This window comes from Macaca fascicularis, chromosome 1 (genome assembly GCF_037993035.2).
Source record: "Macaca fascicularis isolate 582-1 chromosome 1, T2T-MFA8v1.1".
Lineage (NCBI taxonomy): Eukaryota > Metazoa > Chordata > Mammalia > Primates > Cercopithecidae > Macaca > Macaca fascicularis.
In genome coordinates, this window is record NC_088375.1 from 209,584,851 (window position 1) to 209,600,284 (window position 15,434).

General features: G+C 54.9%; 1 protein-coding gene across 11 annotated transcripts in view; it reads right to left on the bottom strand.

Annotated features, from left to right (window-relative positions):
* LDLRAP1 (low density lipoprotein receptor adaptor protein 1) overlaps nucleotides 1-15,434 on the bottom strand; it is a 46,657-nt gene that overhangs the window by 13,194 nt on the left and 18,029 nt on the right. For 5 of the 11 annotated variants that reach the window (XR_012424387.1, XM_045377704.2, XM_045377710.2 and 2 more), the window contains 5 exons: nucleotides 14,939-15,011; nucleotides 14,502-14,585; nucleotides 13,864-13,994; nucleotides 12,451-12,485; nucleotides 8,470-10,510 (listed from right to left, as the gene is read on the bottom strand). The exons of 1 other annotated variant lie outside the window; for it this stretch is intronic. Coding sequence is in view for 8 of the 10 variants with exons in the window: in XM_045377704.2 (XP_045233639.2) it covers nucleotides 10,366-10,510; nucleotides 12,451-12,485; nucleotides 13,864-13,994; nucleotides 14,502-14,585; nucleotides 14,939-15,011 (468 nt within the window). In the remaining 2 variants the exon portion in view is untranslated. Of the gene's footprint in view, nucleotides 1-8,469; nucleotides 10,511-12,450; nucleotides 12,486-13,863; nucleotides 13,995-14,501; nucleotides 14,586-14,938; nucleotides 15,012-15,434 lie in introns of those variants that run through there. 5 more of the 11 variants (XR_012424388.1, XM_065527519.1, XM_074016496.1 and 2 more) reach the window with 2 other exon arrangements.

Sequence of the window (15,434 nt, forward strand, 5' to 3'; positions counted from 1 at the left end):
TTAAATGTAATGAGCTGAATCCACAAACTTATTGCAATAAAGCAGCGTTCAGAACATGCTTCCTCCCAATCTTTCTCAGGCAGTGGATGCAGGGATGGCACAGGGTCTCTGCTGCCTGGGGTGACCAAGTGGGACTAGGACTGACTGCCACGCTCACAGAACATCGCCACAGGAGGAAACCACTGGCTGGATATCCATGGCCCAGCAGGACCTTCCCACGTGGAGTCGCCCCAGACTCCCTGAGCCGGGCAGAAGTTTCTCTGCTCTTAGAGACAGCAGGTGCGGGCCTGGACCACCCTGCTGGCTCCTCCTTGGGTCTGTGTCTCAGGCCACTCCTAGTGCCTCTGCCTGATGGCACCATCCTGCCTCCTCCACATCAGGAGGGGCGGGCACCACTCCAGGCCTACAATGGGGGCTTGCTAAGCATATGGGTGTCTGTCTGCCCCTCAACCCTGCTCTCTGAAGAAGCAGCAGCCCTGGGCCTGCAGGACTGCTTCTGTGTGACCTTAGCCAAGTCCCACCCCAAATCTGGGCCCGATCTCAGTTTCCACTGAAGGGCAGGCCAGATGGGGTGGGAGAGAGCCTCTGTGAAAGAGAAAGTGGATGGTGTGTTGGGTTAGGTCCAGCCTCAAATCTTGGCCCTGTTCCTTCCTGGCTGTGTGGCCTGGGGCAAGTTGCTTCACCTCTCTGAGCCTCAGTAGTAACAGCTACCACTAGCCAGGTACCCAAAGCCAGGTGCTCTGCTTTCCTTTCACTGTCTCGTGCTGCTACTTTTGTTTTTGTGTGTGTGTGGTTTTTTTTTTTTTTTTTTTTTTTGAGACGGAGTTTCACTCTTGTTGCCCAGGCTGTAGTGCAATGGCACAATCTCGGCTGACTGCAACCTCTGCCTCCTGGGTTCAAGCGATTCTCCTGCCTTAGCCTCCCAAGTAGCTGGGATTACAGGCATGCGCCTCCACGCCCAGCTAATTTTGCATTTTTTAGTAGAGACGGGGTTTCTCCATGTTGGTCAGGCTGGTCTTGAACTCCTGACCTCAGATGATCCACCTGCCTTGGCCTCCCAAAGTGCTGGGATTACAGGCGTGAGCCACCGTGCCCGGCCTACTTTTGCTTTTTTTGAGGTGGAGTCTCTGTCACCCAGGCTGGAGTGCAGTGGCACAATCTCAGCTCACTGCAACCTCTGCCTCCTGGATTCAAGCGATCTTCCTGCCTCAGCCTCCTGAGTAGCTGGGATTATAGGCATGTGCCACCACACCCAGCTAATTTTTTTTTTTTTTTTGTATTTTTAGTAGAGACAAGGTTGCACCATGTTGGCCAGGCTGGTCTCGAACTCCTGACCTCAAGTTATCCGCCCACCTCCATCTCCTAAAGTGCTGGGATTACAGGCATGAGCCACCGCACCCAGCCTCGTACTGCTACTTTTGAAGTCAGGCTGCCTGGTTCAAATCCAGGCTCTGCTCATTCCCAGCTGAATGACCATGGGCAACTCACACCGCCTCTCTGGGCCTCAGTCTGCTCTTCTGCAAAATGGGGCCAGTACCCATTCCATGGTTATCATGAGGAGGCAATGGGGTGGTTTGTGCAAAGCTCTCAGCCCAGGGCTGGGTATGTAGTCAGTGCTCATTTAATCTCCACACTAGGTCCAAGAGGCCAGTCCTGCCTCTGCAGATAAGGAAACTGAGCAGCCATTTGACTAAAGTTTTGGAACTAGGAAATGACAGAGCAAGTGTTTGTTTGTTTGTTTGTTTGTTTTAGACAGGGTCTCATTCTGTGGCCCAGACTGGAGTGCAGTGGTGCAATCACAGCTCATGCAGCCTCAACTTCACAGGCACAAGCGATCTTCCCACCTCAATTTCCTGAGTAGCTGGGACTACCAGTGCATGCCACTACACTCGGCTTGTTTTTTTTGGGGGGTTTTTTGTTTTGCTTTGTTTTGTTTTGTATTTTTTGTAGAGACAGGGTTTCTCCATGTTGCTCACGCTGGTCTCAAATTCCTGGACTGTAGCGATCCACCTGCCTTAGCCTCCCAAAGTGCTTGGATTACAAGCGTGAGCCCCTATGCCTGGCCAGAAATGGGATTGTAACTCAGGTACTTCTGACTTCTAACTCTGTGCTCTTTCCACAGTGCCGGAGTCCTGGCCTTCCCAGGAGGCCCCCAGGTTTAGGGGTCTGACTCTTCCTTGGGGCTGGCAAGGCTCAAACATCATAGAGTCTTCCCAGCCGGGTGGTGAGAGCCCTGGTCCAGCCTTGTGACCCAGAAAGGAGGGTCTCTGGGTTTAAAGCGTTGCATCTGGGGACCGGGACAGTAAGTCTTCCTTACCTCCCCAAGATGCCCGGGGAGCAGACCCTGAACCCAAGTCCCCAAGAGGCACAGGCCAGTCCTACTGGGTCCTGGGGCTGTCTGTTTCGATTCATCGCAAGAACTAGAGCTGAGTTGTGGAATGTCAAGCCAGCATGACCCAGACAGTGACAGGCCAAAGTCAAAAACACCCCTCACTGCTGCCCACTATGGACAAGCAGGAACCCACGGACATGCACAAGGAAACACACAGACCTCTCACCCTCAACTCATGTACAGACCTGCAGGTCTACACGCCCCTGGCACATACACAGTCCCACTCACACACACCCAGAGAAATGATATAGCATGCCCAGAACACTCGGCACATCAGCCTTTCACATGGTTGGCAGGAACAAAGAGACACCAGCCCTCCACATCACACGGGGATACATCAATCTCTGACTCAGGCCACTGCCAGAGGCCTACAGACACCCACAGGACTCCCGACACACAGACTTGGGACCACCACCAAACCCAGGCCACTGGCCACGCACACATCCTTTTCTTCAACAAACCTGGAAGCTCCTAATTGGACAACAGAGCGGGAAGACACGGGGTTGCCTTTCCAACCTTCCACCTGCCCCCTTGCAAGCCCGGAGGTTGCTCTCTCTTGGGTCCGACCCTGGATGACAGCCTCACTCTCCGAGAGCCTCCGTCTCTGCATTGCCCCTGGCTGTGCAGCCTTCGTGTCCTCGAGACCCCACACTGAGCCCTGCACAGCAGGTCTGAGCCTTGCCACTGCCCTCTGGTCCAGGCGCTGTGCCTGCTCTGAGCCCATTTCCCAGCTCACCTCCTTCCTCCTTCTTCTCCAGCCGCAGACCTCCTCCTGCCCTTGGCACATTCCAAACTGCAATCCTGGGGCTTTGTGCTTGCTTTTTGCCCTCTCAAGTGCCTTTCTCTCGGGCCTCCCTACCTCCTCCAGGGCTCTGTCCAACGCCGTCGACCACCCCAGGTGGAGCAGCACGTCTGGCCAGGCCACTCCCGTCCCCTCCCCTGCCCTTTTTCCTTCGAAGTGCTTACACCACACTTATTTTCACATATTTATACATATTTATACATATTTGGAGGAGTATCAGCTCCATGAGGATGGGGATTTCTGCTGTTTTGTTTGCTGCCATGTTCCAGGCGCCTGGCATGCATCCTGGCATGTAGTGGGCACTCAATTGCTGGGCATTGGATGAATGACCCTTGACCCAAGCCTGGCTCAGGGAGAGGCAGGAGCAGGCCCCACCCATATGAAACAGCCCTGGGGTGCTATCCTAGCTTTTCACATCTCAATCAGATCAGTTCACCGCCTCACGTTGCTATCCTAAGGCTTACATGATAATGTGTGCAAAGCCTCGGCATAGCTCCTGACACAGTGTGGCAGCCAGGTTTTCTTGGGGCTAACCTCTCCCAGCTTCTTTTACCCTCCCTGCCCCCCAACAGTGTTGGGGTGGTGGGGTGCCAGAGGGTCTGCTGCATCTCAGCACCATTTCCCTTCCCTTCCCTGTGCCCTCCTGAGCCACAGGGGCTGGATGTCTGCAAACCACCTCTTCCCAACTTCTGTTGTCAGCAGCTTCAGGCCAGCTCTGCCCTGGGATGCAGCCACCGGGACCTACAGGGGCAGCAGCCGCCAGATCCCTGAGCCCCTGCAGGGACCACCTGCACCCTCACCCTGCCAGGGCTTTTGTGATCTGGCGCTCTTCACTAAATACCTTCCTACTGGAACAGCTAGACTGGAATGCTTTCCTGGCTAGGCCGTGGAGTTTGTTGAGTTTTTCCTGAGGGCACAATGTGGTGGTCTCAACGTGGCGGGCCTGAGTGTGCACCTGGGTGCATCAGGGGAGCCGGTAGGACACAACCTGTCTCCTCCCCACCTCGGCTACCCTGGGTGGGCCTTACCCCTCGGGAGAGATTGGTCATCCCCACCCCCATCTGACCTCCCCCGGCCGCGCAAAGCAGCCCCTCTGTTTGGACTGCACCTTTATCCTATTTAACAGGTGAGAAGACTGAGACACAGGCTACTAAGTTGTTTCTGCGGCTAAAAAGCGGTCGTCTGGGATTGAAACCCAGTCCTGACTGCTGTGGCCCCAGAGGCTGCACTCAGAACCGCAGCTCCATGCCCCCTCTTCTAGGCGTCTGGCCAGCAGCCTGAGCGGCAGATGAGACTTCGGGGCCCTTGAGGGGGACAGTGGAGAGACGGATGATGAGCTGGTGCTCATTACATGCTCGAGAATCCACCAAGGTCCTTTCTCCAGCCTCTTGTTATCATCACATCCAGTTCCCCGCAAGCGCGTGGCCCCCTTCTAGCGAGACTTCTCTCTCCTCTCCCCCAGTGGATGGAGGACTGGGCATGGAGTCAGTGGAAAATACAGCTCAGATCCCAGCTCTCTTAACTGCTGTGAGTCCCGGGCAAGTCCTGTGCCCTTTGCAGGCCTCAGCTCCCCATTATAAGCACAGTGGGTGGGCTGGGACCCATCAGGGGCTCTTCCAGTACTAACATTCTAGAATCTTACTTTGAAGACAGCATGAAATCCAAGATCTTTAGTCGGCGCAGAGGGTGGACCACACAATACGTTTTACCAAACCGGGATGGGTGTGCCACGCCACGGGCTGTGTGTGATGGAGACCCAGAGTGCCTAAGCCCAGTGCACACCGGGGAGCTGTCACAGGATGCATGTGACAGCTGGCAAAATGGACCCCCAGGCTCCAGGGCTCCAGCGCCGCCTGCTGAGCCAGGGCTGCCCCTTCTCGCAGCTCTCATGGGAGCCAGGCTGGTTCTCCCCTCCTGATGAACTCACTGATGGCCACTCTGTGCCAGGTGGTAGGCTGGGCACTGAGGCCATGGGGCGAATCAGACAGGCATGTCCTCAAGGAGCTCCCAGGCTAGCACATGCAGTCGCCAACCATTCTACCCTTCCTTCGAGGCCCACCAGGGATAAGTCCCTCTTCTAGGAGCCTGCCCCGGCTTCCCCAGCTGCCATACCTCAGCTCTGACTTCCAATGTCCCGCTGGCCTGGTGCAAGCCCGGCCCATACCCGGGAGCTTTCCAGGGTGCCATGAACTACAACCCCTGGACTGCGAGGGGGTCAAGGGCAGCTGTACCTCAGTCACTCTGAGACAGGCTGTGCCAGGGCTCAGCAGGTGCAGTCAGAATTGCTGTCTGGCAACAAGGATTCATGACACAGCCCACATCTGTCCTGGCCACAAACGCACCATCTGATCCAGTACCTCTGTGCTGGACACTTGGCTAAGGTTACTCTGCGCTGGGTTCAGAAGTTCCTAAGCAAGCAAGGTCATCCTGATTTGCCAATGTTCCAACTGGCCTGCAGAGGTAGCCACCCAGCACAGTGGAGAACACACAGGCTCTGGGTCTCAGGCCTGCCGCCGAATAGCTGCGTGAGGCTGGCCGATCATGTAACCTCCACAGGCCTCGGTATCATCATCTCTAAAATGAGCTAACAATACCTACAGGCACAGGTGCTGTGCAGCAGCTTAAACTAGCTGGTATGTGTGGATGCTGCTAGTGTTCAAGATGTGCACCCTCCTTTCCTGCCCTTCCGAGGCTGGCATTCACCTCCCAGAGGAAGCCTTTCTTCTCTGAGGGGCACCAACACTCACTGTGGGCCCCACTGGCAGGCTGAGCAATGCCATTGGGGACAAAGCAGGGTCTCAATGCAATGAGACACACCCCTGTGGAGTTCTAAACTAGACATGTCCAGAGAAGTGGCCCCAAAGGGCAGCCACTGGGGAAGAGATGGGATCTGTTCTGGTGTCTAGCTAGGAAGTCAGCTCTTGCCTGTGGAGACACCCACTGGCCAGCAGCTTCCAGTGTCTTCCGTGGTAGCTGGGGCTGCTGGCGAGGCAGAGCAGGGCACGGCAGCTCGGTTGGGGTTTACCTTGATCTACACGGAGAGGCACTGTGCAGTGGAAATCTGGAGCGCTGGAGTCAGAGCAGGGTTCAAATCCCAGATCCCCGAGTGGATGTGAGACTTTGGTCAACTTGTTGATCCTCCTTCACCCTCAGCTGCCTCATCAGGAAAATGGGACTAGGACCACCTACCTGGTAGCATGTGAGGCTGCGAGGACTGGTATCACTGGTGTTAGGTGCAAAAGACCTAACAAGCCCAAGGATTACTTCTTTTATTTTTATTTTTTGAGACAGAGTCTCGCTGTCACCCAGGCTGGAGTTCAGTGGCGTCATCTCGGCTCACTGCAAGCTCCGCCTCCTGGGTTCACACCATTCTCCTGCCTCAGCCTCCCAAGTAGCTGGGACTACAGGCGCCCGCTGCCACACCCAGCTAATTTTTTTGTATTTTTAGTAGACGGGGTTTCACCGTGTTAGCCAGGATGGTCTCGATCTCCTGATCTTGTGATCTGCCCACCTCGGCCTCCCAAAGTGCTGGGATTACAGACGTGAGCCACCGCACCTGGCTGGGTTACTTCTTAATATACAAACCGGCACCTGTTCTGATCAGTACCTGGGAATGGTCAGGGGAAGGAGGCCGGAGGAAGACCAGGCCCCAAGCCGGCACCCCAGATGCAAATCTGCCCCGATTCCCTAGCCAGGCTTGTTGAAAAGTCCCCAGAGAGATTTACATGGGACAGGATCTCTTCCTGGGAGAGAAGATCCCAACATGCACCCAGTGAAGCTGAAGGTCACATCACATCTGAAAGGCGACTTTGTTCTCCCGGCTTCATCCCTTACGCATGAAAGAGCACACGGCGGGTGCTCAGGATTCATAATCCGAGACATCCGGAGACTAAAGACATTGGCCAAATTTAAACCGAAAGATGAACTTGTTGGCTGTCTTTTCAGATTATGAGGGAAAGAAGAAAGGGGAGAATTTCTTAAGTCATCCACGAACCATTGAGAATTCACTAGGAGTCGGCCTGATGCTGATATGAGGGCTCTGCCTCTGGGTTCCGGACACTTAAAATACCACCGTTTGAAAGGGATAAAGAGATACATGCCCAAGGGGACCCCCACAAGCCATAGCTGACGGGCAGGGGAGTCTCCGGAGAGTGGCTGAAAGAACCTGAAAACAGTGGTCCTTCTGTGAAGGTCACCGCACAGGTCAACAGGAGGCCTCAGGCAGCATATGGCCAGACTGGGCTCCCGGGAGGCCAGGACATGGTGAGGTGAGGGCCACACAGGTCGGAGGCTTGGCTGTGGCCCTGCCCGGCACTGGAAGCACAGCTGCCTTCCTCTCCCGTTACTTCCTCTCAGCAGTAGCGGGAACGAATGCCATCTAACACCATCTGGGCTCAGCACAACCGTTCCGATATGGTGCAGAGCTCGGCACAGCCCTTGGCGCATAGCAAGAGCTCAGTTAACACTAGTTGCTAACAATTTTACTTTGCCATTGTTAAACATATTGAGTTCCAATTGCCTTTGGCTCTGAGATAACCTGAATGCACAAGTGTTCTACCAACAACGTGATCATGGTCACCGCTGAGTCACACAAAACCCAGGGTGGTAAAAGCGGGGAGGTCGTTGCACCATTTTCACAGATGGGAAAATCAAGGCTTAAGAGAAGAGGTGACTGATCAAGCGTCACAGCTTCCAAGTGGCAGAGCTAGGGCTAGACCTTGAGTCTCCCAAGACACTGAAATACTTCCCACCATCCCCCAACACACTGAAACGACACATCCTGAGTCCATCGGGGGACGCCTGGACCCCTGTCCCCAGTACTGAGACCCAGGCCCAGTCCACGTTCGGCCTGGAGCAAGGCTGTGGAATGAAAAAGTGTTGCGGATCCAAAAAGTGATGGAAATAACGGACATCCTCTCTGGGGAAAACGCCCATGTGGACACGTACACAACCTCATGTACATTGTGGGGAACTCACAGCCCCTGGCCAGGGTCCCCCGCCCAGGCTCACAGACACTTCAGCTGATGCACCAGATCCCTGGTGTGGCCTCCGTGAGTCATCCAGAGGTGACCTCATCACACACACACCCAGCTGCTGGCTGAAAAGGGGGCCCCACTGGGCCTTCAACGCCGGGAACCTAAGACCATCACCCCCCAGCTCAGTGCTGCACCTGGGCATGTGGCCCCACCCAGCCTGCAGTCACTGCTGCTGCCATCCCCAAAGGGCAGGAGCTGCCGGACGCTGCTGCCGGTCTACTCCATCTGATGAGCGCTGCTTGCGTTTCAAAACGAGAACATTTATTATTTGTTTTTTCCTCATTAAACTTTCACAAATAAAGCACAGCAAGACTTGTCTGCAGACACACAGGAGGCACACGGACAGCCCGTCAACGAGATGGAGACGAAGGCCAGTGTGGCTCTCATAGGGCAGCGCTTCTCAGAACCCCGGGCCCCCCCTGTGCCAAGGCTGGCCTGTGTCAGGCCTCGCCCACGCCACCTTATGACAAATACAGAGGCTGATGCCAAGGAGGTGGCTACAGAGCTGGGGCAAGAAAGTTATCCTCTTGTTCTGATAATGACCCTACAAATCCCACCCCACCCTCAGGCACCTCCATCTAAGGTGTCCGGTTACTCCAGGTAAGGAGGTTCTAAGGAGGGCTGGGTTTTCCCTGGGGCTGATGAAACTTGCTCAGACAAGCCAGGCCACTGGGAGGCACCTCAGGATGGCAAAGATGCTGGAGGCTTTGCTGGCTTTCAGGATGCCGGGAGCCCCACGGGGGCAAAAGGGGAGGAAGGAAAGAGATTCTAAAGACAGACTGCTGCTGGTATGTCCCGACCCAGGGTCACAGTGTCAGCAAAGAGAACAGCCCGATTCTGACAGGGTTGGATTTTGTTTCACCCTCGGGATGAGCAGACTTCAAACACTGCATTTTCACGGAAATCAACAAGAGAGACAGCTAGCAGGACACGGGGCTCCTGCCAGTTCTGTGTGGAAAGGCACCAGATGGTTTGTTATGAAACACATTTTGGTCAGAAAATAGCTGGGGTTTTTTGGTTCCTGGGAGGACAACAAAGCTAGAAGCAAAGGAGGTGTGAGTTGTGTGAGGAGGAGGCAGAGAAGAAAGCAGCTTTGGCATCAGACCTGGGTTCTACTCTTCACTCTACCCCGCCATGCTTGAGGCCTCAGTTTCCTCGTCTGTAAAGTGGTCATAGAATATTTCCAAATAAATCTAGGTGTCAGGTTTCACACATCATCCCAGGAAGTATGGGGAGGCGGGGCAGAGACACTCAAAGGGACACACAGAGAGCAGAGGAGGAGCACAGCCTTGCGTGCAGGGGAGAAGGCAGGGAGGGGCCCGACGGAGGGCGGTCAGAGATGATCCCCGCAGTCAGTCCCTGGGAGCGGGGAGCAGCCAGTTACACTGGTTCCAAGCACAGGTGGAGACCATCCACGGGGACCTTGGGCCCCTTCTCCTGGAGGAAGGGCAGAAGGAAAGCTGGATTCAATGCAGCACCATGGAGGAGCCCTCAGGGCCACACCTGCTGTGAATGCTTTAAAGTGCCAAGCTGTATCGTCTTTGGTCAGGAGCTGCCCCTTAGTCTCTAAAAGCCTGGGGTCCAGGACTCAAGTCCCGCCTGCTGGGCCCTGAGGAAAGAGAGCAGGAGGACACCTTCCCCTTCTGAGGCTGTGGGTGCTCTCCTATGCTGGGGGGTGAGGGGAAAAAAATCACTGAAATCCAACGGCTTTCAGAAAGCAGGATGCCCCCAGGGAAATTTGGGTCCTTAGAGAGAGAGTGAAGGGACTAGAAATGCTTTGGTCACAGTCCTGATACCCACAGCCAGGGCAGAGCTTGCTACAGGAGAGCAAGCGGGAGCCGACTGCAGCACTGCACACATCATGCAGCAGGAGACGTGCCTGACGCAGACTGGCTTCCGAGCATAAGCCAGAAGTCACTGAATAAATATTCAAGGCATCTTTTGGTTCTCAGAGAAAGAGCAGGGCTTAAAAAAAAAATCTCTCCCCTGCCTGACTGGCTGCAGCTCTGATCTCCAGGCTGACAGTGCTGAGGGCTGGGAGAGGTGGCGGGTGGGTTCCGGAGCCGGCTCCCCTGCAGCAGGTGGCTTTGGTCGTCAGATGTCAGGGTCGCTTGTGTCCGGCTGGCCCCGGGCCCTCAGAAGCTGAAGAGGTCATCCTGCTCTGGGCCGCTGCTGTCAGGCTTGTCCCAGTCGACAGGCGAGAGGCACTGGGCGTAATGGATGTCCTGGGCTGTCAGGCCAGTGTCCAGGACCTGAGGGTTCGTCCGAGACTGGGCAAGCCTGGAAGGCAGAGCTGTGTGAGCCGAGGGCCTGGGTGAGGGCTGGCGGGCCCCAGGGTCAGATGCGAGGAGGCAGCAGTGGGGAACAGCAGGGCAGGTGGCCCAAAAAGGAAGCCCCAAGTACAGTGGAGGTGGAGGAGCCTCAGATCAAAGCACCTCCCTTGAAAGTCAAACAGCTCAGAAAAGTCTGGGGCAGCCAGTGGTGCACCCACCCCCAGGAGAGGCCAGAGCACCCACTCTGTGGCCCAGCTCAGTCAGGATATGCCCAGGAAAGAGGAGAAGGGGCAGTGCTGGTAAAGGGAGCGGCAGGGGTGGTGTGGGGTGGGGAACAAGCTGTGGGAGGGAACACGGAAGATTCTTTGGCTATAACTGTGTCAACACCGTGCTGTTCGAAAAATAAATTTACAAAGGGAGACAACCTACGTGTCCAAAAGAATAGGGGAGAGTCAAGTAAATTACAGACGCTTCCCTTAGGAGAATGTTAGGCAGTCAATGGAAGGGGTGTTTACGAGGAGTTTTTAACAGCCTGGAGCAATGCTTCTGACACAATGCTGTTAAGTGAAAAATCAGGATCCCAAAATGCAAATACGATGAGCTGATCAATGCAAAATAATGTATATGTATAGGATTAGCATGAATTAAGCCCAAAACTCTGAGCTGTGGGATTATGGGATGGTGTTACTTTCTGTTTAACGCTTTGCTGATTTTCAAAATTGTTAATAAAGGGCACACAATGCTCAAAACAGTGTGGAAAGATGAAACAGTGTGTGAAAGATTTTCTTCAGAGGGCGGGTTTAGTCAGCCAGTGAGGCAGGAAGGTGTCGCCCTCGCCCCAGGCTGGACCAAGGGGTTTCCACCAGTCCCTGGCAAGGAGGAGGCAAGGAAGAGGAAGGAGGAAGCAGGAGGGCAAAGACCCTGACTCTGTCCCCACTCGCTGGACCAAAAATCACGGACCGCAACCCCAAACAAAGCCCCTGATGTGGGAGGGCTGTAGGAGGCTGCTGAGGGTCTCAAGGGAGAAAGGGAGGCCTGACAGACGGGGACCCAGGGCTCGGAACCCTGACCTGCCCAGGCCTCTCCTCAGCCACAGCCTTCTCAGTGGCATGTCCCCAAGCTGCAGGGGACCACAAGGATGGCCCCTGGGAAAATAGGGAAATGCCACCACCCTCAGGCTTTACCAAAACACCTCCCCACTGTGCCTGACCTTCCCCGCTGTGGAACAGTCCACAGCTTCATTAAGCACTTTCTCCCTTCCCTTTTTCATAAATGCAGACCTCTGGAGAGCAAAGCCTGTTAAAAAAACCGCCCCTTTTTGAAGGCCAAGCCAGGCGGAGGAAATCAACTTGAGCTGCAGTGTGTTTCGCTCAGCTCAGACTGAGGCAGAGCAGTCACCAGGAATAGTTTTTGACTCAACAGTAAGAACTTTCTAACAGCTCTGGACAACATTGGAAGGGGTTCCCTCCCCAGACAGTCGGCTCCCTGCCCCTGGAAGCATTTGAGTGGAGGGATGGGTCTGTTGCTCTGGAGGGGTCCGAGTGGCTTGTGGTTTTTTTTTTTTTTTTTTTTTTTTGAGACAGAGTCTCGCTCTGTCGCCCAGGCTGGAGTGCAGTGGCCGGATCTCAGCTCACTGCAAGCTCCGCCTCCTGGGTTCACGCCATTCTCCTGCCTCAGCCTCCCGAGTAGCTGGGACTACAGGCGCCTGCCACCTTGCCCGGCTAGTTTTTTGTATTCTTTTGAGTAGAGACGGGGTTTCACCGTGTTAGCCAGGATGGTCTCAATCTCCTGATCTCGTGATCCGCCCATCTCGGCCTCCCAAAGTGCTGGGATTACAGGCTTGAGCCACCGTGCCCGGCCGCTTGTGTTCTTATCCCCAGGGGAAAGGGTGGCAGGGCCAGCCCACGCACGCCAACCCCACCGTCCAGCACAGGAAGCTCACGTTACCTTGAAAACGCTTCATCCAGGCCATCATCCAGCTCCTTGGGGAAAACAAAGCAGGAGATAAGAACTCTGTTTGGGGGAGCCCACGCTCACAGCTGGAGCTTGTCCCAGCCCTGGGTAAGCTACAGGGAGACTCAGGACACAAGCTCAAGGTGGGCGCCTAGAGGCATGGGCTCAGGCAGGCCTCCTGCCTGGGTGCATTGCCAGCATCTCAGCCCAAGGACCCAAAGCTGGAGACGTGGGAGAGGAGAAAGGGCATGTCCTAGAGTGTCTGGAGACCCAGGTGGGTTCAGTGCCCTGCTCCACTGCTACCTGCCCACGAGACCTTGGGCAAGTCACTGCTCCTCTTTGAAACTCAGCTTGTCCTTCCGTAAGAGGAGAGCGTTGGACCTGATAATTTCTATGGCTTTCAAATTCCAAAAGGAAGAGGGTGGGGAAGGAAGTTTTCTTGCCTTCATTTATTTCCAAAAGCCAAGCCAAAATTCCAAGCTCATGAGGGATAACTGATGCCAGGAGTCCCATAGCCTCAGTGGAAGAGCGATGGGTGAGGTCCCTCCATGGCCTGCTGGTGAGGATGGGCAAGTGGCAAGGGTAGTTCCTGAACAGCAGAGAACAGGCTCAAGGGACACCTGGGGAACTCCCAGTACCCAGATTTTTAAAAATTAAAGAGACAAGTTAACATGTGATTCTGCAATGGATCCTGGGCCAGAAACAGGACACCGGAGGGTCACCTGGAGAAACGTGTAAGTTCTACAGATTATACACAACCGCATGGTATCGTGTTTGTTTCCTGATTCTGACCACTGTAATGTGGTTATGCAGGATGTTAAAAATTGGGGAATCTGGATGAAGGGTGAACAGGAATTCTTTGTACTACTTTTATAACACAGTCTGAAATTATTTCCAAATGAAAAATTAAAATTTCAGGTTCCTCGGGGAGATTCTGTTGGCAGAGGTCATCACCCTCACTGAGATGAAAAAGTTGAGACAGAGAGGTCAGGGGGCTTGTCCTGAGTCCCTGAGGGAGTCAGGGACCAAGCTGGTGACTGCCCAAGTCTCTGGGTCCTCATTCAGGCAGCTGAGGGGGAGGGGTGTCAGCAGCGAGCTCTGCCACGCCAAGAACAAGGGCGCCTTTGGCTGGTCTTGTGGTGGGCAGAGCCGTGGACGCTCAGGCCAAGAGGCCAAGCATTGTGAGGAGACAGCTGTGCTGGGAGCCAAGCTTGTTGGGGACGCAGCCTCAGGTTCAAAAGGGACATTGTTTATTCCCCATCCTGGGCCTGGGCACTACCGGGCTGGGTCTGGTCCTCCCAGAGGCCCACAAGTCACGGGTCCCAGGGCCTGGTCCCTGGAGCAGCCCAAGGCTTGCCCAGAGGTCAGGCTGAGGATCACCAATCTGCTGGCCACACAACCACTCACCCAGACAACACTGCTGCCACTCAAGGCTTGTGGCCGTGGCACCTCGTCCACGTTGGTGGTGTTGGCGCTGACCGTGGACAGCGGGGCCTTAGCCGTCTCCTCTAAGTCCAGCAGGTTCCCAGTGGCGACCACTGTGAGGGATCCGGTCAGGTTGTCAGTGGGAGATCAGCCTCTTCCTTCCTGGCCCCCTCCTGGGCTGTCCTGGCCCTGACCCTCCCCTCTGATGTGGCCTTGCCCAGGCTTCCTAGCAGAGCCCAGCCCTGGCACCTCCCCACGGCAAATGCACAGCTGCCCACAGAGTGAGAACCTGACTAATGGCTTAGACTGAAACTTTTGTATTCACAATAGTTAAGTTTTCTTAAGCAACCACACAACAGTATGTTAAGTATATACAAAGGTAGACACATATTTATATATTTGCATAGGGATATATCTCTAGAAGAAAATGTACTAAAATGAGTTATTTCTTCCCCTTATCTACATTTTCTAATTAATCTGTAATGAACGTGTATTATTTATCTAACAAAACAAAAGTGGAAAACCAAGAGGCTGCCCCAGCCCAGGCAGGAGCGGGACCCCCTGGTGAAGCACAACCCCAACACCCCACGGCAGAACCCCGCTTCCCTGTCAGGACTCACAGCTCTTCAAGGCGGGGGTGCAGTCTCGGCGGACCCCCAGGACATCCCCTCCCTCTTGGCTGGCTTTGTCCCTCTTCTCTTTCTCTGCAGGATGAAGGCACAACATGTTGGAGCCTCAGACCCCAGCACTCCGTCCCCAGCAATCACCGGGCAGGGGTGATTAGCTGTGGCCAATCTCAGAGGACAGTTTCAGGTTTCCAGCCAGGAGGAAAGAAACCTTTCGGATGTCAGTTAATCCTCACAAGCACCCTTGGGGAGGGAGACAGCTGTTCCCATTTTTCAAATGGGAAAACTGAGAGTCCGAGCGGTGAAGGGACCCGCTCACAGTCACAAGTCAGGTGGGTGATAAAGCAGGAAGTCCGTCCAGGTCTGACCCCAGGGCCTTCACGTGTCTCCCCACCTCCCACCACACCCACAATGTAGATGCAAAGTCTCACCTTCCTTGGACACCTGCCAAAACTCAAAGGCGACTTTGAAGGCCTGGGCTACGGTGAGGGTAACAGCCTGTGCCTGAAAACAGGAAGTGGGGATGGGGAGGGGTGCAGCGTCAGCCAGGGCAGAGCAAGTCTGCACTGGAGGGCTGGGGACTCCAGGCCAGGACCCCTGGCTCCCTCCCTGCAGCTTCTGCAGCTCCATCCCAGGCTCTGGAATGCCTCCTGGGCAGAGAAGGGTCCTGGCCCTTCCCAGGTCTCCAAAGCAGCCTGGCGTGTCATAAGGCCACAGCCTCGCAGAGGCAGTAGGGGCTTCATCTTTACCATCTCTGGTCCCACCAAAGTTCTCACCCTCACTCTAGGGCCCCTGCCTGCAAAGGCTGCTCACCTCCATGTCTTTTCCTTCCCCTTTGGGCTTCCCTAAATTCAATGAACTGTGAGGCTTACTTCCTCCAAGCCCTTCCTAATTACCTGTGGACTTAACTTAGCCCTTGGAATTGGA